We start from the raw sequence: 20,789 nt of genomic DNA, 5'->3' as shown, positions 1-20,789 counted from the left end.
CCCATGCTCCTGTGGGTTCCTGGGTCCAGCAGAGCACCTTCAGGTCCCCAACACACAAATCCTTGTGGGAGGGACTCGAAAAAGACCACAGCTGTTGGAGGAGTCACAGCACAATCAAGGACCTGATAACTCTCAGGTAAGTAACACACCCAGCCCAACATGAAATGTGCTGACTTTATTAGCCGTGAGACATTCCACTGCCTGGTAGAGTCCCAAAGGTCATCACAGAACCATGAGGGGTGGAGAAGCTGGGGGCTGGAGCTCTGTGCCCTGATTTGTCCACTACAGAGGACACTTTCGTCCTCAGCCGGTTCAAAGGCTCTTGGCAGGAGCTCTCACTAACCTTGGGTGCTGAGCCATGAAGTGGTGGTGGATCATTCTGAGCCACAGGTGGCAGTAACCAGCCAAAAGCAAGGTTCTCACATGGATCAAAAACTTCTTTCTTCAGTGACTCCTCCATCCTGTAAGCTACTTCTACACCTGAGCCTCAAACACCCTTTAAACAAAGCCCTAGAGGAGTCTGGGAAATTCCCGAGCCTCTTTACCATTCGCCATTGTGGGTCACTTGGGTTGGCAGTTGGTAGCTACGGTAGGAGAATGGTTTTCAGAGGTCCATTGGGCAGCTGTCTGCCTCCCCCAAATCCTTCACTCTCACCCACTTTCAATCCCCTCATGGTATCTTATCTTGCGGTTCAGGGGCTCCAACTTCCTGCCAATCCAGGATCTGAGCCATGTCTCTGGAACTCCAGCTGCTTGGGGATGGAGCTGAGGTGTTCAGGGAGGGAGGGAAAACGGGGACCACAGATGAGTCCCTGTACCTCCAGGGGATGAAGAGGTGAGGCCAAGGGCGACAGGAGCCCCTCAGGCTGCTCCTGTTCTGAGGAAACGGTGAGAATTTTGTCTGTTGCAGCCAGGGGAGCCAGGGGAGGCCCCCTGGAGGAGGAGTTCCTTCGCGTCAGCCTATACTTGTTCAAGTCGCCACAGCTTGGGACCTGGGGGTGAGGGGCAAGAAAGGGGGAGGCCACCACTGTCAGGGATGGGAACTGGCAGGAGCTGTGTCCTGTTGTCCTTGCCCCAGCTGTGGGATCTATGGTTACAATCTGGGCTTTGCCACCACCTGTCCAGGCTGCTTGTCATGACGTAAAGGAGGAAAACAGAAGCCACAGCTGCTCTCTGACTGCAAAGGCTCTGGGCTTGATGCCACATTGAGACTAAGTTCCGGGTGGGGCAGACATGCAGCTGCCTCCAGGAAAGCCCTTGGGGATCCCTTCATCTGCTCACCTGTTCAGGGGTCAGACCGCCCGGGGGCAGCCTAGTTCCTGGACTCTGAGTGGCTGAGGCTGCAGGAAACAAGGCCAGGTCATCGGACATAGGGGCTCCCAGAATGCAGCCAGCGTGACCCTGGGGCGGGGGATGCTGAAGGAGCTGTAGGATACGGCTGAGGTCTGAGGACATGCGGGACTCCAGCCTGCCAGACAGAACCCCACAGTCAAGGTCAGGGTCAGAGTCAGCATCAGGGTAAGGGAGAGCAGTTCAGGTCCTGAGGCAGCTCTCAATTTTGCAGCCGACATGCCATTCCTGCTGCATGCAATGGCAGTCTGGGACCTACCTGACGCTACTTCCCCGCTACAGTCCATCCCTGACTTCAATAACAACAGTGACCAGGCATTATGCACACCTCATTTAGCCCTCTTAAGGGAGCTTTGGTATGGGTGTTCTGGTTGTCCTCATTTCATGAAAGGGCAAACAGAGGCTCAGAATAGTTAAGTAACTTGTCCACATTCTTGCCGGTCAGTTGCAGAGCCAGGTTAGGAGCCCAAGACTCTACTGCCCCAAGCACTCCCTCTACCACCACAGCCCTGCCATCCACAGGCCACACACTCTTTCCAAGGGCCTATGGAATTTGTTTCTGCATGAGGTTATGCCCCTCTTCCAGAAAGTCTTCATTGATGTGTTTGGGGGTTCGCTAGGACAAGCCGCCCAAGGAAGTGGGCTTAGTGACCTAGGGAAGGGGAGACTTGCAGCTAAATGGGGCTAGCCATTCTAAAACCCACAGAGTACACAGTGATGTCCCTGAGCCACCAAGAGGGGGCACCCGTGCCTAGCCCACTGCTGGGCCTGCTCTCTGCAGCCACCCCCATTCCTGGCCCACAGGACACTCACCTGTTCATCTGGGCCTGGAGCTGTTCTAGCCTGGAACCTAGCTCCCGAGGCCAGCAGTCTGGGTCTCCCTGAGGGTTGGGGGGGCTGTGCCTTGGCTTTGGGGGCACTTGCTGCAGCAACTCAGGCCAGAGGCCAGATGCATCTGAGATGCTCAGGGAAGGGGCTGCGGCTGCAGGAGGGAAAGGGAAGCCTGAGCTTCGGTGTGGCTGGTTCCACAGGCATGAACTGAAGCCGAGCCCATCCCCTTTCCCCACCTGCCATGGTAACACAGGTTGGGAGAAGTGGCTCTCTTTACCTGGGTGCCCTGGAGTACAAGATCCTGCCCCCATAGAGGTCTGGCTTCTAGAGCCCAGAAAACTCTAACCCCGAAAAGGGGGCTAGGGCCTCAGCTTGGCTGGGGGGGTTGCTGGCTGCGTGGGGACAGTCCAGCCCTGGCCTCACTGTCCAGGGAGCTGCAGCCCAGCCACTCCCCTTGTGCCTTGATGTGAAACAGCCCTTGCTCGAGTTCTGAGCACACAGGGGCAGGAAGGAGACAGGGTGTCTATTCTTGAGCCTCAGAGAGGGAGCTGCCCTCCGTCCCAGGCTGAGGAAGATGGGGAAGGATCTGAAAGGGGTAGGAGGCTGGGCAGGAGCTTTAGGCGATGCTGCGGCCAACACTAGTGGAGGCTGGCTTTGCTTACCTGACTGGTTGTCACCAAGGAAGAAGGCTTGGTGGTCCTGGCTGCCTGGAGCTGGCTGGGGTGATGACTGGAAACCCCCGCCTGCCTTGTGGGGAACAAGAGCATCAAGTGACAGGTACCAAAGCTGGGACAGCTTTTTTTTCCCTTGCAACCCCCCTCCTGTGGCCTTTGAGACAGCTAGGTGAGAAAGTAGTAACAGGAGGCCAGGCTTCCCCTGATGCTCCAGAAAGCTTCCTGAAGGTTCTCTCCTGTACAGCTGGGCAACCACCCTCTTGGCACCATGTAACTTGGGGATACTGAGGGGCTACAGATGCCCCAGGCCACAGGACCACATCCCTCTTGCCCTAGGGTCCAGCCACTGAGCACTTGGGCCATCTGATGGCTCCTAGAGGTTAGGGGCCCCAAGGCAGATTCCTTATAAAACATCTCCTAGACCGATCACATGGGAAGAAGAGATACTGGCTGGGGGTAGAAGAGCAGGACAGGGTTGGAATAGCTGTCCGTAGCAAGAAAACCTGCCTCAGCACCATCTTCTAGAAGGTGGGCATGGAGCTTGAGCCAGCAGAACCCATCCTCCTGAGGCTGGGGGGTGGCAGGTTCAGTGCCAGGACCTCAGCCACTGTTTTCTCTGTCAGGCATGCCTGCCCCCTCCTTCACACTAACTGATTCCAGACACCCCTTCTCCATACAGTCCCTTCTGGGCACTCCTTGGTAACCCTGAGCTCTGTAGAAATTTGGTCTCCCCACACATCCTCATGACTTCCTTGGTTATTTAACTACGAGGCTTTTTATTTTCATTGAGTTGTTATAATCTCTTCCACTGAGTAATAAGCTTGAGAGGAGAGTCTGCTCTATCACTCGTCTACACCCCCGGGACCTGGCACTGTGAGCCCCTGGATGACAGATGCCCCCTTCCAGCCTGGTGCTGTGAGGTGGGAAAAACCTCAGCTGTAGATTTGCACAAACTTGAGTCCACTCTTTGGCTCTGCCTTTGACTGTATGGCTTACTGAATGTGGTATGGCTTTAGCCGATGTACTCATCCTCTCTGACCCTCAGTCTCTTCATCTAGAAAGTGGGGGAAATTACACCCTGTGCAACGAGAAGACTAAATGAGATCGTGTAAATGAAGCTGGGTTGGTGCTCAATAACTAGTAGCTCTCATCACATTTGGCATTATGTTGGCCACAGTAGACATAGAAGAAATTATGGTGAAGGACGCAGGATGGGGTGGAAAGGAAGGGAGGTGGTCAGATGGGTCCCCTGAGGCCAGGCAGGCCAAGGGCTCAGCAGCCTCCATGGCCCGTTACCAGCTGGCTGAGGGCCACTCCCCACCCTGGCCCACCCAGGCCAGACTCACGTCCCGCAGGTTGAAGGTGACTTCCAGCTTACTCCAGAAGCTGTCTGCAAACGCGGGGTACATGTCCAGCACCTCCAGCAGGTCTGTCCGCTGGATCTTGTGCAGGTCACAGTAGGTCAGGGCCCGCACATCTGCACTGGACTTGCCCGGCCGGGCGTGAAGGCTAATGGGTTCCCCAAAGATGTCGTTCTTTCCTGCCAGCCAGAGGGACAGGGGTCTGTCCAGGGTCTGGCTCCAAGCTCTCCTTGGAAAGCCTCCCTGAGGGCCCCTTGATCATGAACTCTCCCCCGTCCAGGGATCCTGCCAGGCTGGGGCTAGAGACAAGCCTGGGTGTGCTGGCTGGGGGTGGGGAGGGATTGGACGTGAAACCTGCCTTTTTCTTTGTTCTCTGAACTCTGAAGAGGATATATACCATCCCGGCATGTAGGTCTCCCCCAACACTAGTCTGCAGGCCCCTCGGGACCACCCGCATCAAAATCCTCCCCCTTCTTGGGGCGCCTGGGTGGCTCAGTGGGTTAAGCCGCTGCCTTCGGCTCAGGTCATGATCCCAGGGTCCTGGGATCGAGCCCCACATCGGGCTCTCTGCTCAGCCGGGAGCCTGCTTCCTCCTCTCTCTCTGCCTGCCTCTCTACCTGCTTGTGATCTCTCTCTGTCAAATAAATAAATAAAATCTTTAAAAAAAAAAAAATCCTCCCCCTTCTATTTTCTTTGTTCTCTGGCACTGCCCCTATCCACCCCTCCACTCCAGGGAAAAGTGGTCAGGAAAGGACACTAAAGGTTCCCTGTTCAACCTCTCCCTTGCCCCTCAGTCTGGTGGTGCTGTGAATGCAGGGAACCAGGGCGAGGAGCCCCCACTGCCTCCACAGCGAGGTCTGAGGCTTCTATCTCTTTGTATTCCCACTCCCTGTTGTGGGCCCAGGTAACCAGCATGGCCCTGGCAGAGGAAGCCTGGGGAAGTCACTTCCCCTCTCTGGACCCCACCATTCTCCTCTTTAAAATGGGTTTAACTATAGCTCCAGAGGAACAGATGTGATGCTTGAGAACCTGCCTCAAATAGCAAGAAGCACCAGACAGGTTGGTGCCAGGCACCGGGGGTGACGGATGTCCCAGGGTGGATGTAGGCTGATGACACTTGAGGCATGTGGTGAGGGTAGGGTTCCTCTTGGTGCCAGCCCCCCTGTGCTGGCCACAGGATGTAAACGTGAATAAGATCCTACACGCCTCCCCAAAGAGCCCCCAAAGTCCCACAAGACAGGCACCTAAGCCACCAACTAGATTACACGTCATGTGTAGAGTCTTAGGATGGGGAGAACAAAAAGCTCAGGGGCCAAGGAAGGGGAGGGGCTCAATCGACCAGGGTTGGTGGAGGCCGGGATGAAGGGCTTACAGAAGATGTGATGTGGGAGCTGGGTTGTGACAATGAGGGCTGGGCCCGCAGGAGAAAGGCAATAGGAGTAGGAAAACCATCTGCCCAGTGAGGGCAGACAGAGAGCCCAGGGCTGGGGTGCCAGGGACCATGATTGCTTGACATCCACTCCCCACAGGGAAGTCCAGCCCCTCAGCCTGGCAGTACGACCTGGAGCCCTAATGGCTTACATGGACAATGATGGCTGGAAGCCAAGCCCAAGAGAACAGGATCAAAGATCACTCAAGAGGAGAGGACTAAGGTCCAGAGAGGGAATGGACTCACATATGAAATTTATAAGCTCGAAAACTGAGCAACATCATAAAATGATGGTTATCCAGTAGATGAAAGATTATGATCTAATGTACATTTCCACTCAAGGCAAAATGAGAGGATTTCAAGTCTCTAACTGAAACTTACATTGGACTAGCTTCTTAATTATTCAATAGAATTATTATCCTTCCCACGTGGATGGCACTTCTAAGGTAGGCTAGGAGTGAGGGAAGGTCTCATAGCAGAGCCCGCGGCTTGAGCTCAGCCTTGAAGGATGACCAGGATCTGCCAGAAAAATGCTCCAAGTGGAGTGGCAGCACGTGCAAAGGCAGGGAGGTGTAACAGATACTGCAGGGTAGGGAAGTCTGGCAGCAGCATGAAGTGTTGGGGGGAGGGTGGCAGGAGTTAGGGAGGCCAGATCAGAGAGGGCTGTGCATGCTGTGATCAGGGGTTTACATATGTCTTGGGTCATGGGGAACCATGGAAAGATTTTGAACAGAAGAGGAATATGCAGATGTGAATTTCAGGTCACTGGCAGAAGGTGGAAAATGGAGCATGGGGGTAGACCAGATGTACGGACACAGGAAAGGAGCGCTTGACATGTGCCCAGGAAGGACGTGATGAGGGCTGGAGCCAGGCAGGGACAAGGAAACAGGTGTGGGATAGAGAGGTATTAAGGAGGGTAACAGACGGGAGTCTGTGGCTGCCTGGATGGTGGGAATGAGACAGGAAAGGAGAAGCGTGCTCCCTTGGTTGATTTCCAGATCTCTGGCCCCAGCAATGGATGGTTCACAGTGATGGGGATTCTGAAGGAGCAGATTTGAGGAAAGATGATGATTTTAGACACAGACACATTGTTTGGTCTGCCTATGGAATATAGGGTGGCCATACCCGGGAAGGAATGGAATATTCTGGCCTAAGGAGATATTGCGGCCAGGACAGCTGAGAACGTGGGAGCAAGGCAGTAGCTCAGGTGAGGGTTCTGAGTGAGGAAAAGAAAGCAGAGCCCACACTTGGTGAACACCAGCTGGGGAGCGACCAAAGGGAGAGGACTGAGCAAAGGAACTGGAGGCGGCCTGTTCAGTGGGGCTGGAGGAGAGCCCAGCCATGGAGACCAAAGGAAGGAGAGGCTGGCATCCTGATCAGAATCTTGGGGTGGGCTGAAGTCAAGGAGAAGGCAAGGAAGATGAGAATCGTCTTAGAGAGGTGAAGTGACTTGCACGAGGTCACATGGTTGGTAAGGAGCAGGGTCTTGTGTGCCCCCAACTCTGTCCCCTGTCCAGTGCTCATATCCTTCTTCCAAAGTGTCCAGCTGTCCGTATAGCAGCAGTGAATGAGACTGGGGTCCTCCCTCCAACCAAGACAAAGCTTCGCCCTCTCACATTGAGCTCCCCAAGAGTGGAAGAAGGTAGGCGCCTTCTTGGACTTTGGAGTCAGACACATAGCCCTGGAATCCGGGTCTGGCTACCTGTCAGCATGACCTCTCTGAGCCTCTACTTCCCTATCAGGAAAATGGAACCCATGGTAGAGATTTGTTTTAAGGGTTCAGTGAGCAAGGTATTTAAAGGAAAAAAAAAAAAAAGCTCTCCACTGAGCACCGAGCATGCGCACATGGCAGGCCAGTGAAATGTGCCATCCTCGTTAGGAATGGAGTAGTCCAGGCAGGACATCTCTATTTGCACCCCACCCACCCATACCGGTCTTGCCCTCCCTGCCCGACCCACCGAGGATGGCCACCACCACGTCGTCGCGCAAGATCTCAATGGAGCCACGAGAGATGAAGTAGAGCGTGGAGAGCACGTCGCCCAGGTGCACCAGCGTGTCCCCCGGCGGTGCGTGAGTGGTCTTGAACTTGACCGCCAGCGCTCGCAAGCAGCCCTTGCTGGCTCCACGGAAGGCAGGGCAGTGCTGCAGCAGCGCACGGTGCAGGTGCAGGCAGATGTCGGCCTGTAGGCACTCGGGGAAGCCCTTCAGCACCTGTGAGGGGGGCGGCCCCATCCAGCAGGATGCAGCTGGGCCTGGGGCTAGCGGAACCGGAGCGGGGGTGGGGGAGGGCGGTAGAGTGGAAGCGGGTAGGGAGCTGGGGGTGCCCTGTGCAACAAGACCTCGGCCTCCCCCGGGGACATTCAGCCAGAGCTGGGACATGAGCTGGATCACCTGTCCCACCCGAGGTCAGGCCGCGGGGCTCACCGCGTTCATGTCAATGCCGTTGGTGTAGGACCAGGCATGCTGGAAGTACTCTTCCAGGCGCTGCCGCAGCGGGTTTGGGATCTGGTGGAAGCGGATGAACTCCTTGACGCGTAACATCTGCGTGTGGTAGCGCGCAGTGCCCGAGTACAGGCGCTGGATGATGGCTGACACGTTTCCAAAGATGCTGGCGTACATGAGGGCTGGGGTGAAGAAGCAAGGGCGTGGGGAGTGAGCTCCTTCGCAGCCCCACCAGGCCATAGCACCCCAAGGCCTGCTCCAGACCTCCTTCTCCCTAGGAACCCTCTAATCAGGGGCCCCTCCGTCCAGAGCCAAGTCAGAGTGCCCAGAACGGTGCCAGGGCACACAGAGGGACAAAAGCCCCTGGGCTTCCTGCCCGCCTCCCTCCTCTCTCTGTGCTGTGTCTCTTGGCACCTTCCTGGACCCAGAGGCCAGACTCCTGAGAACTAGGGCAATGATTTTTTTAGTACAGATTTGTTTTCCTCCTTCAAGTTGTTTTAAAAAAAAAAAAGTATAATAAAGGGAAAACTCTTGGTCTCTGTTTTCACCCATTTTTTTTTTCTTGTTTTTGTTTCTCCGGGCTTTCACATCTCTAAATACTCTGAACATGACAACTTCTTCTACGTGTAAAATTCCATCTGACTCTTGTGTTGCTAGACAAGGTGTCTTGGGGAGCAGGCAGCGCAGTGCAGGGCCCGGAGCACACATAGCCAGAGGAACTGGCCCCTGGGATAAAGCTGGGTCTCTGTGTATCCCTGGCAAGGGATAGTTAGGACCCTCAGTCTCCTTGGTCTGTAAACTGGGCTTGTAATACAGCCCCCACAGGGCATGCACCTTTGACAAGCACTTACAAAAATGCCTGAGGGGCCAGCTTCATGGGTGTGTGAGCTGTGCTAAGAAGAGCCTGGTTGCTGGCTCTGCTGTCACCATTCTGGAAATCCTTAAGACTTTTTAAATAAATAGTGCCCACCTTTTCATCTTGTACTGGGCCCTACAAGTAATATAGCTGGTCCTGTTGCCTGGCACAGAACAAAATGTTGTACGTGTGTTAAATTCTGTGTGTAGTAGGTGAACAAGTGCAAAATTTCCTTGTGCTGCATGCTTCGTATTTGCCCATCCCCCACAGCTTTACTGTGTTCTGTCTCGTTACCCAACTAAAACCTGAATGGCACAGGTAAGGCCAGGGCATGGGGTGGCACTCACAGCCGATGAGCATGACGCAGATAGAGAAGACCTTCTCAGAGTTGGTGTTGGGGGAGACGTTGCCGAAGCCCACACTGGTGAGACTGCTGAAGGTGAAGTAGAGGGCGGTGACATACTTGTCCTGCACCGAGGGGCCGGAGGCTGGGTCACTGCCATTGTAGCGTTTGCCGAGCTGCGCGCCCAGGCTGTCCAGCCAGCCAATCTTGGGCTCCAGGTAGGGCCGCTCCACATTGCCGATGGCGTACCAGATGCAGGCTAGCCAGTGTGCAATGAGCGCAAAAGTGCACATGAGCAGGAAAAGAACAGCTGCCCCGTACTCGGAGTAGCGGTCCAGCTTCCGTGCCACGCGCACCAGCCGCAGCAGCCTCGCCGTTTTCAGCAGCCCGATCAGGGTTGTGGTCTGGAGGGGCAGGGAGGGGGCCATGGAACCGAGGGTCAGCCCTGGAAAGGCTGCACTTAGGATCACCTTTGATTGCTTGTGCATGTGGTCACACAGTCATTCAACAAACATTGGGCTCTTGGCCGGTGGCAGCAAAGCACAGCACAGCAGAGGATCTTAAGGAGATCTCAGCCTAAATCTCAAAACATTGTTATGGTTGTGAGGACAGAAGTCCAGGGGAGTGCAGAGAAAAGGGTGATCAATACAGGACAGGGGAGGCTTCACTCGTGAGCTGAATCTTGAGAATTGAGGCTGAGTCTGCAGGCAGACAGAGGGAGAGGGAAAGGCATTCTAGGCACAGGGAGTAGAATGAGGCAAGCAAGGCATGGAGGTGTGAAACGGCACAGCCCGCATGGGAAACCAAGTGTGGTGTTGCCACCTGGAGTGCAGGGTAGATGGTGGAATGGTGAGAAATGAGCCTGGAGGATGGGTGACTGGGGGCTGCTCCTGTGGACCTCAAGGTCCAAAAAGAGCTTGGCTTTTACTTCAAGCCACTGAGAAACCAATGAAGGTTCTACAGGGTCAGATAAATGATTTGAAACTGGTCCCGGTTTCTGTGTGGAGGAGTGAGGCTGGCAGGTGCAGCGCTGGGGCAGAGGTGGGTAAGACGGCCGCTCCGTGTTCTGGCAGGGGCGGCTGGGGTGGATAGGAGGGGAAGAGATTGGCTAGAAGTGGGTGGGCACGGGAGCAGGGAGTGATGATGGACTTCCCTCCCCACCAGCCCCCTGCTGGACGGGCTGTGGTGGGGGTGGCTCGTACACAGAAAGCAGAGCTGATCAGAATGGAAAGCTGATCCCAAGGATGGGGGCAGAAAGATATGGTGGGTCTAGAAGCTATGAGAAGAGCCTGCAAATGCCTTCATGTCAGCTGTAGGAAGTGAGTGGGCATAGTAGCGGGTCTGGGGGTGACCGGGGGTTCAGGCTGCCTTGCGGAAGCAGCCTGTGGATTCCCTTTCCAACTCCAGGGTAAGCGTGCTTTAGAAGCCAGCACAGGGGCTGGGAGATGACACATGTTTGAGGCCCCCTCTCTATCCCCACCTGCTTTGGCAAAGGTACTCAACACCAAGAGCTCCCTGCACCCAGGACCGTGGGGCTGGGAAGCCCCAGGGCTGGGGCACAGGGAGTGGCCACAGCCGCTGGCCTGAACGGGGTTTGCTCACCTCATCAGAGCCAGTGCGGAAGATGAGCAGGTCGAAGGGGATGGCGGCCACCATGTCAATGAGGAACCAGCCCTTGAAGTAGTGGATGGCAATGCGGCGAGGGTGGCTGACCACCTCATCGTTGGTGTTGACATAAGTGGTGCGGAAGTTGATGACAATGTCCACGACAAACATGATGTCTACGATGAGGTCCACCACGGTGAGCGGACTACAGGTGTAGCCACAGTCCACGCGTTGCGACTCGTCCTGGTCGCTGAGCAGGAAGGCGGCTGAGTAGGGTGTGAAGATGGCCGTGTAGATGACCAGCAGCAGGATGAGCCAGTCCCACACGGCCTTGAAGGGGCTGTAGTGCAGCAGCGTCCCCCGGTGGATGCGTGGAGCCTGCAGCTTGTACTCCGGCAGCACGTCGGCGCCCAGGGACAGAACCTGGGGGTGAGGACACATAGGGTGTCCGTTGCTAGGGAGACAGGGCTGGGAGGGATGAAGGCTTCTTGGAGAGGCTGGTGGAGGGGGCGGTGGGAGAGGGTGGGTGATGAGGGCTGTGGCGGGTAGAGGGGATGAAGCAAAGATGGGGAGAGCAAGTGTGAGGCAAATTCACAAGGCGACAGGTGTATTGGGAGGAAGTACAGAGGAGAGGGGTTACATGAGGAAGGACACAGCTCTGTTGCACAGGGAACCCCGGGCTGGAAGTTCACTAGCTCCCTCACAAACAGACCAGCCTGGGGTGGAGAGAGCACTGGGGTGGGGCGGGGGGGTGGTCGGAGGAGAACCAGGCTCGGAGTCATCCGTGGGCATGTTCCAGAGAACTTAGATCGAAGGGTGTAGCTGGGGGTTCGATCCTCTCTGGTGGGTTTGGGAGGTTCCCAGAGGTCAGGATTCCTGATGGGACCAAATCACTCCCAGAAGAACCTCTTCAGTCCTGAAGGTCCTGGGGAGCCTAGACCAATGAGGGGCCTCCCTGGGGCCAACTCACAGAGCCTTCCATGGGAAGAGTCAAACTTGGGGTGATGTAGCTACTCTGAGCCCTTGACAGGTCCTAGGCACCAAGGAGCCCCGACTATTTTGCATGCGTGCAAAGGGGGCTTTGCTCATTACTTTCAGCTGAGCCCCCTCTGTTCTGCCCCTCCCACCCTGCCTCGGAGACTATGGCCAATAGTCTCCAGGGTCACCAGGGTCACCAGGCCCAGCCCGGCATGCCCAGGCTCTTGCCAGCTACCCAACACTAGAGGCAGCTGGGGCATCAGGAAGGGCATGTGTTTTGAAGCCAGCCAGACCTTCCAGGCTGATCCCAGTTCTGACATTGCTATATGTCTGTCTTGGGGTGAATTTTATGAGCTCTATGAGCCTCAGTTCCTCCGTCCACAGAGTGGATAACAAAGCACAACCAACTCCAGACATGATCGTGTATCCCAGTGGCACGTGCCGCTCTACGATCATTCCTGATGGAGCCTGAGGACTGGCCCGCTGACCCCACCACCACCACTGGATAGGCCCTGGCGGATGGTCCTGGTTTGAGAAAATCTGCAGTGTTACATTCTAACCTTTGCAAATCAGATCCGTTAACAGATGAGGTCACATAAGGAGGATCCATCAAAGGGCTTAGGTCCTTTGGAGGTAGGAGCTCAGGTGTGAAGACCCAGCCCTCTGAGCCTTGGTTGAGGTGGGGGAACTTCCCTACTCGGGGCCCCTGCCAGCTCCCTCCCCTGAGGTCTGTCAGGCGCCTCTCCTACCTTAGGGCCCTTTCGGGGTGGGCTGGGAAAGCCAAGGCAGGCTGGGGAGCTGGGGTTGGAGGGCAGGATAGGAGCAGGGGGGCTGGTGGAGCAGGGACCATGGGCCCCAGTCCGGCCTGTCAGTCCTTCATGGGCAAATTTCCAGTCTAACACCCCCCATCACCGCTGTGCCAACCTGAGGGCCTGGGGTGAGTGGCCTTGGCAGGACTCCCATGGTCAGGTCCCTAGGGCCACCCTGCCTGACCTCTGAGGCCCCAGCCCTGCAGCCTGGGGTCCTTCTTCCTTCGCCTTTGGGGAGGGGCTGGGTGACAGAGAGTTTCCACCCCACCTGTTCGGTCACAAGTGAAAGGAGCCAGGGAGGAAAAAGAACGGACCCATCCCCCATGAAGGCAAAGCCTCAGAGAAAGCTGAGTGGAGGCCCCCGAGGCCCCCACCCCCACCATCTGTACTTCCTCCCTCAGCCCTGGCCTAGGCCCCTTTGGCGTCTCCGTTACTCAAGGTCAAAAGGATCCTTAGAGACCTTGGAGTCCAACTCTCTCTACAGGAGAGCTCTGGGGCCCAGAAAGGGGTAAGGTTACTTGTCCAAGGTCATACAACATGTCAGGGGCAGGACTCCGGTCATCTGAACCTCAGACAGGGTTCTTGCATTTCCCGCTAGAATGGTGGTGGGGACTGGGACATCAGGCCCTTTGCGAGGGCACACAGGGGTCAGCTGAAACAGAAAACCCAGGAAGGTTTGCCTGGGGCTGGCCAAGGAGGGGCTTAAGGGGAGGGAGGCATTCCAGATGGGACAGCTGGTCCCCTGGCCCTGGCTCCTCTGACTCTGGGCCTGCTTCAGGGCATGAATCCCCAGGAAGATGCTCAAAGAGAACTTAAGATGCCAGGGCCAACTCCCCTCTGCCTGGCTGGGGGAGGATCCTGTTGCGGGCTGGGGCGTGGAGGTGGGGAACAGGGACAGGGACAGGGACAGGCCTCCATCCTTCCTCCTCTTCTCTTCCTAGGACGGCCCTGACACTTCTCTCTGCTTCTCCTTTTCTGTGACTGGCAGAGACTTGAACAGGCCCCCATGGTGGCCTGGGTGATCCCCCCTCCCAGGTTCCTCCAGAGCTAGGGCGTGGCACTATTCCCAGGCTCTGCTGATACCGACCTCCCCCGCCACTTCCATCAGGATGGTGGGCTCTAGGTAGGCCTTCAGGACTAAAGAATCAGACTACGGCAGGACAGGGGGCCTGGGGCTCAGACCACACCCCAGGGGGCTGGACAAGCTGACTGCCTCCACCACCCCCAGCCCCAGGCCTGAGAAGGGACCCACGAGGCCCAGCACAGCCCCGCCACCCTGCCCTGCAGCCCGCACCTGGGTGACCTTCTCAGTGACGTTCTGGGTTCGCTCCACCACCTTGTGCGGTGCGATGATCTCAATCTCCGTGGTCGAGCCTGAGCGGTGCTTCTCGAGGTTGAACTCCACAAAGTTGAGCGTGAACTGTGGGATCTGGCCAATGGTTCTGTACTTGACCCTGCCTGTGCCAGGCCCCTGTGCCCCCGGCCTGCCATGAGAGCTCTCTGAAAGCAGGCCCAGGGTCAGAGCAGCCAGGCCCTGGGGACCAGCTGTCCCATCTGGTACCCCCACGCATCCCTCCCACCACCCCGTACCCCCACCTCACCGGAGCCCAGGAAGCTCTGGGACAGCAGGCACTGGGACAGGCTGCGACGTTCGCTTTTGGCCAGGAGCTGGGCCAGGTCCTCGAAGTTGAGGATGAACATGATGACGGCCCCATCCTCATTCTTCACGGGTACCACGTCCACCAGGCAGCGGAAGCTGGAGGCTGCAGACACCATTGGGAGGGGTCACAGAAGGGATCCTCTCCTGCAGTAATATGGCCAGGGGAAGCCAGGGAGGGGGCTGGATGGAGGTCAAGTGAAGGGCAGCCATGGGACTATTGGGTAGAGGGTTGGTGATGCTGCCCAGCAGGTGCCCCACCCACAGGGCAGAGGTGGGGAGAGCAGCTTAGCTGCTCATTAGGAGATAATGTAGCATCGGGCCCAAGTCCACACTCAGCCCTCTGCTCAGGGCTTAACCTTGAGGTTTGCTTCTGCTGTAATTAAAGCTGAGCAGATGGGGTGGATTAAGTGGTGAGGGGATGTCGGGCGTTCTACCCCCATGTAGCTCTGGCTAGCCCTGGGTTCAGCTGCCATATTCTTACCCGGCAAAGATGCCCCGCTCCCTCGATGCTGGAAGGAACTCGGAAAACACACTAAGTACTGTACCTGGAGACAGTGGGCACTTTAGGCCTCAAGATCCATGGTGGTGCCTCAGGGGAGGGGCAGACATAGCCCTCCCCGCTCCATTCTGCAGAGCCTGGGGTTCTGAGAAACGGACTGGCGAGGGCTGGAAGGGGAGGTGGGGGGGGCTGGTCTCGCTGAGTTCTCAGCACATAACAGCTTGGGGAGAAGGGACAGGTCCAGGATGAAGACACTGGAGTAAAGACCAGGCTGCCGCCCCAGGGGTCCCAAGGCAGACGTACTGGGACTGGAGGGCAGGCAGGGCAGTGGCCTGGGGTCTGGAGAAGGAGAGAGATGGCAGTTTGGGGACAGGCCCCTCCCCTTCTGACCCTCTCACATCCTCTTAGGCAGCTTAGACCTAGCTGTTGGCCCTCTGTTCTTCTTTCTTGGCTTCAGGGTCTCCCCTATGTGTGTGTGTGTGGGGGGGGCAATCAGAGCTAAGACAGCCACATACTCCCAGAGCCCAGACTATGGGCTGAGTTGGTGGGTAGATGCTCTATAAACCCCCTTTCCATGATACCCAGTGGTCCCATGTCCCTCAGCTGAAACTGTTGGTGGGTATCAGGCCCAAAGGGCAGGATGCTAAGAGCCAGGGCCTCAAGGAAATATGCTTGAGGGCAGATTTGGGTCTGTCTCATGTTTGAGGGGTCAGTACCTGTCCTGGGTGTTGTGTGTTGGTTGAGTGAATGAAAGAACGTGTAACTGTAGGTACACAGGAGGCCGGTTGACAGGAGCATTGCTACTTTGGGGTCCATTAGGATCTCCCTTCCCCCAAACTGCCTCCTCACACCGTCAGCGCTGGGGTGCAGCTAAGCGGCCTGCATCCTCCCTCCCACCTTCTTCCCTGGGAGCAGGGATCTCCTGGATCAGATTCCCCGACTCCCAGGCACCAGGCAGCCATCTGCCAGCTGCTGCCCTGGGCCCCGGGGGAGACATCCACACTGAGGAGAGGCCACCCACCTGCCTCTGTGACCGCTCCGGGGCTCAGAGGGCTATGGGCTCAGCCTCCCGAACCACAGCCCAAACTCTTAGCCTGGGACACCGGGACCTACCCAGGAAGCCTTGCTGGCCAGTGGTCTGACACTTCCCCCCCGCCAAGGCCAGACTGTCACCTCACTGGCACTCCTCTCTGTCACTCCAGAGATCTGGCCTGGGATAGGGCAGGGAGAGGGCAAAGCTGGACAGAGGGGCAGAGTCTCCAGGCTCTCTATGCTGTTGGGCACTGTCAAGGCCCAGTCTTCAAGGGGTAGGACCTGCCCACTGATGCTCTTCCGAGAAAACTGAGGATGGGAGTGAACCAAAGACCCATCATAATAGTGAGGGCTGGAGGAAGTCGTGCATCCCGTGCCCAACCTTCATTCTTGCTGCCTCTAGGGTGGGCAGAGAGAGGAGTCTGTGAGGATTTAGATGAGTTTGGAGCGTTCTTTTTCCACAGCCCTAGGCTACCCTTGCTCACAAGTGACTGTGTCTGGGTGACCAGAAGCAGGGGAGTGTGTCACCCCAGGCTGTGCCCAGGAGAGGCGGTGTCCCTGTGCTCTTGCCCCACTGCTGGAGGGGGAGCTACCTTTTACCCCTTCCAGGCACTCCTGCCAGGGCCCACCTCACCTCTGACCAAGGGCAGCAGACTTGTCTGCCCCCTGGGACGCAGCCCTTCTCTCTGCTCTGCTCTGCCCCCTGGATGTGCACCTTCTTTCAGTTTCCCATTGTCCCCACCCCTCGCCCCCTGGCCCTTGCCCCTCCTCCACACAGCCTCCCTGTCTATCACCCCCACCTCTTTATGTCCATCCAGGTTTGCAGGGAACCTTCAGGGAGAAGCTGGTGCTGTAGAAAGCTGCCACTGAGAGCGCAACAGGGGAGAGTGGCCTCCTGCTTGGAGCTTCGGGCATTCACGGGTGAGTATGTGGAAAACACTGGGGCCTCTGACCTTGGCCCTTACCCTGTCCTCCTCATCCAGAGCTGAGGTCTGGAGGAGCCCAGGTATCCTCTAGTGTGACTTGGAGATGAGGAGACTCTCTGGTTTGGGGTCATTAGAGAAGAGGGCCCGACCAGCGCAGGCAGGTCTAGGCTCCTCTGCCAAGGGTCCAGCGGGGGCCTGTATAAAGGTGGGAGAAATCTGAGCATCTCTATTCCTCCCTCCAAACTCTCATTAGTTTTAGTCTGTCCTGACTGTCCCCAGCCCTCCTTATCTGTTAGATTCTTACTTTCCTCAGTAAAGGCAGGTGGTGGAAGAGCCAGGTTCTTAGGGGTCTCTGAGCCCTATCTCATGGGGCAATTTTTGCCAAGTGCTGTGGCTTCTTTGAATCCAACTTTGTGCAGCTGTATAATGTGGAGATAAATGAACACTTTCATTTTGACTTGGAGAACTGTCAGTGGATTACCCTTTTAGAGGAAAAGAGGATTATAAATAAACCAGCTAGAGTTCTATTCAGGACCCTTTTCCACCTCCCTAGAGTCAGGGGGAGGGGAAGAGAGGAGGTATTGACTGGAAGAGGGAAGAAATCACCATTAGGAGCCCTGTCAGTAGGACTAAAGGCATATGGGAACATTATAAAAGAAGAATCATGTAGTCAGAGTGGACAATAAGGTGAATATAAGTTATCTGAGTACCACATCCTTTCCTTAGGGTAAAACAGGCCAAGAAGCTCTTGTTTCTGGATTTGGGGCCAATCTCAGGTACGTCCAAGTGGTCTAAGTCTTGGGTAACAGGGCAGAGAAGGGCTTAGTGGCATAGGCAGGGGTGTGCAGGCACCAGATATGTGGTAATTTTCCATTTTCACCCAGGGCACACCCCCAAGACTAAGTCCTGGGATCTCTTCTGATATCTGGAAGACCCCCAGCAGGGTTGTGAAGATCTGAATCCTGATCTGAGAGGGCCAAAGCCTGGTCTTGATCTCTTCCCCCTGCCCGGGTACATACAGGGTGCTGAGGAGAGACCCTAAGAAAGCTGATCGGACATCCCTAGGAGTCTGAGACCAGCCCATACTCCTCTAGGGCCCAGCTAGAGCTCTGGGGTTAAGGACCTGTTATCACCCCCATTTCCTGCTGTCCCATCCTATCTCAAGGGGACCCTTCTCACTCCCCTGACTGTCACCTCCTCCCTGCAATGATGTGAGGAGGTGAGGTCACAGCTTTTAAAAATATTCTGACTTCATTAACCCTGCAAGGGCTGCCAAACTAAACCAGATTCTTCCTACTCCCCTAATCACTACCCCTGCCTCTGCTTAGTTGGCAACAGCAGGAGACAGTCAGGGGGACATCCAGGACCCAGCCATGAAGCATCCTAGAAGCCCTTGAACACAAACATGCACACACATACATGCTTATGTCCACTTACATTCATGCTCCGTACACACCCCAGGCCCCTAGGGCCCCGGTTCTCAGTACCCATTGGCCCCAATCCAAAGGAACCTGGTCTTTATACTCAGAGGGCCCTCCTGCCTGCCTTCTCCAGAAGTCCGGCTTCTTAGCAGAGGCAGCTGGGGGGCCTTTCTCCCCTCTTGGGATTACTCAGAACAAATAGATCAAGGCAAAAATCCGGAGACTTGGGTTCTGCCCCAAGTTGGACCCCAGCAGTAGGATATTGGGCAAGTCCCTCCGTTGTCTCGGGCCTTGGTTTCTTCATCCATGAAATGAAGGGATTTATCTAAGCCAGTGGTTCCTTAACTTGACAGAACATCAGAACCACCGGGGAGATTTCTCCAAATGCACCTGCTTTGGTTTCAACTCACACCTCTGAGTCAGCCTCTCTCTAGGGAAGGTGTGTTTTGGAAAACACGTCCCAGGTAATTCTGATGCAGAACCAGGGTGGGGGGCCATTAAGTGATTTCAAAGGGACTTTTAGGATCCTAGTTCCCACTCATCTCTCCCCTTCTTCCCCCCCACTGTCTGAGACTCTGAGGTCCTAGGGGGAGAGTCTTAAAGGGCCACAGAGCTCTGTCCTCAGCTCCTACCCCATGCTTTTGTCCTGCTTGCAATAAACGTGGGCCGGCAGTAACATCCCAAACTGGATGAGCCTCTGGGTAGGGGCAAACTCCAGACTCTATCTCCCCGACGATCTGGGGCTGGGTGAGCCAGGTCCACTCCTGTTTCCCAGCAAGCAGCCCCCAAGCCTTGCTTGCCCACAGAGGCATTGAGGGGGTGACTCCTTCCCTAATCTCCAGAGCAGACGGAGATGAGGAAAGGTTCATTTTCTTTCCAGCTGCCTGACAGCTGGGGCTGACAGTGACAGAGTGGGCAGCCAGGAGACTGGGGATGTGGGGGAGGGATGGTGGAGCCGGGGGCCCTGCCTGGAGTGAGGATCAGTCGGTGAGTCACCCTGGTCCCCAGCTTTGGGAAAGGACCTCAGAAGGCATTGATTCCAATGCCTATTGCTCCTCCCCCCACCCCACCCCGTGCAGATAAGGAAACTGAGGAGCAGAGAGGAGCAGGATTTGTTGCCGCCTCTGGTCCCTGGGTCAGTGCCCTCCCGATGGCCACTGTGGCTGGACAAGAGAGGGGCCGAGTCAGCCCTGCAGAACCTGTGGCCCAAGGGAAGCTCACCATCCTTGCGGTAGTAGAGAATGTCCACCTTGCACTCCTCCGTCCCCAGCAGGGCCTGCGCTAGGCGGGACATGGCACTGCGCGGTGTATTGGGTCCTGTGAGGAAGTCGCAGGTGCAGGGTCGCTGCATCACCTCCACTCGGGAATAGCCAAAGAGTTCACAGAAGCCATCGTTGCAGTAAATGATGGCGCAGTTCTCCATCTGTGCATTGGCTATCAGGAACTTCCGACCTGGGGGTGGGATGTGGGAAGCCCATGGCGACCAAGACTGGGCAACAGAGGGCAGAAAGATCATAGGGATTCTCGGCAGCAGGGAGGGGGTGTCTAGATGGGAGAGCAGAGCAGTAACCAGAATGAGGGAGAGAAGTCAGGTCTGGTAAGGGTGGGAAGACCTCGGAGGCCAGAGTCATGGGGGATGGCCATGGGACTCTTGAAAGTAATGAGAGTGATGGTAAGGAGTGGGGGGGATCAGAACGGTGACCAGAGAAGTGCTGGGGAAGGGGAGTTAGGCCTGGGGGTAGTGGGAAGACCAGGGCAGTAATAGGGTCAGTGAAGTGGAAAAGAGGCCCAAGGCTTCCTGGAGGCAGTGCAAGGAGTCAGGAAGAGGGAGCAAGGATGTGAACAGATGGGGCTCAGGCCTGGTGAGAGCTCCTATAAAAATTAGAGTGGCCAGGGTCAGGAGGTGAAAAGGAGGGATCAAGGAAACCTCTGGAGGAAGGGAGGGGGTTGGTGTCAGGAGGAGGAAGCTGGACAGAAGGGAAGGTCAGCGACCGGGATACCGAGAAATCAGCTCAGGGAAGGGGGCATTGCAGCCTGCCTCTCTTGCTCCAGAGTAGAGTGTGGCATTTGAGTTAAGTGGGACTTGCTGGAACAGAAGATGTTTGGGGACAATAAAACGAAAGATTTTGCATTCAGCGTCAATATCCCCCCACTCTGCTCCATTCGAAGTAAGTAAAGGAGTCCCACCACTCCTGCCACCGAACCAGGAGTTCAGATCCGCCCCCACCTTAACGCGTACACTCACTCTGGCCCTCGAACTTGCGGATGATGGTGTCCAGGTACGTGTTCTGGGGCGCGACGTGGCCCCTGCGGACAGGCATCTTTCGGCTGCAACCTCCGCCCGGAGCCACCAGCCGCCCGGCTCCCTGCGTCTCCACCTGTCCTCGGGCTCAGCGGCGTCCGGTTCCGGGTGGGCGCTGCCCCCGGAGTGGGCCGCGGGGCTACGTGCCCCGCCTGCCCGCCTGCGCCTACCCTCTGCTGCCCTCCCTGCTCCGCCCTCCCAGGCCCGCGGCTCCCGCGCCTCACTCCCCGGGCTCCAGCCCCGGAGCTGTCCGCGCGGCGGTGCTGAAAGA

The 20,789-nt window shown here is 56.5% G+C and overlaps 1 protein-coding gene across 1 annotated transcript; it reads right to left on the bottom strand.

The window, feature by feature from the left end:
- KCNH6 (potassium voltage-gated channel subfamily H member 6) lies at window positions 1-20,750 on the bottom strand. The gene is made up of 13 exons (XM_013054254.2): window positions 20,462-20,750; window positions 19,438-19,668; window positions 14,280-14,441; window positions 13,973-14,178; window positions 10,889-11,314; window positions 9,291-9,690; window positions 8,070-8,269; window positions 7,604-7,856; window positions 4,202-4,395; window positions 2,844-2,928; window positions 2,164-2,332; window positions 1,282-1,468; window positions 1-992 (listed from the first exon to the last, which is right to left on the bottom strand). The coding sequence occupies exons 1-13, from the start codon at window positions 20,535-20,537 to the stop codon at window positions 693-695; spliced, it is 2,889 nt and encodes a 962-aa protein (XP_012909708.1). The 5' UTR covers window positions 20,538-20,750; the 3' UTR covers window positions 1-692.
- Between the last annotated feature and the right edge of the window lie 39 nt (window positions 20,751-20,789).

Source organism: Mustela putorius, unplaced genomic scaffold, assembly GCF_011764305.1.
Source record: "Mustela putorius furo isolate JIRA1106 unplaced genomic scaffold, ASM1176430v1.1 tig00000487_pilon_pilon_pilon, whole genome shotgun sequence".
Taxonomy (NCBI): Eukaryota; Metazoa; Chordata; class Mammalia; order Carnivora; family Mustelidae; genus Mustela; species Mustela putorius.
This window is presented reverse-complemented; position numbering and strand designations above follow the sequence as displayed.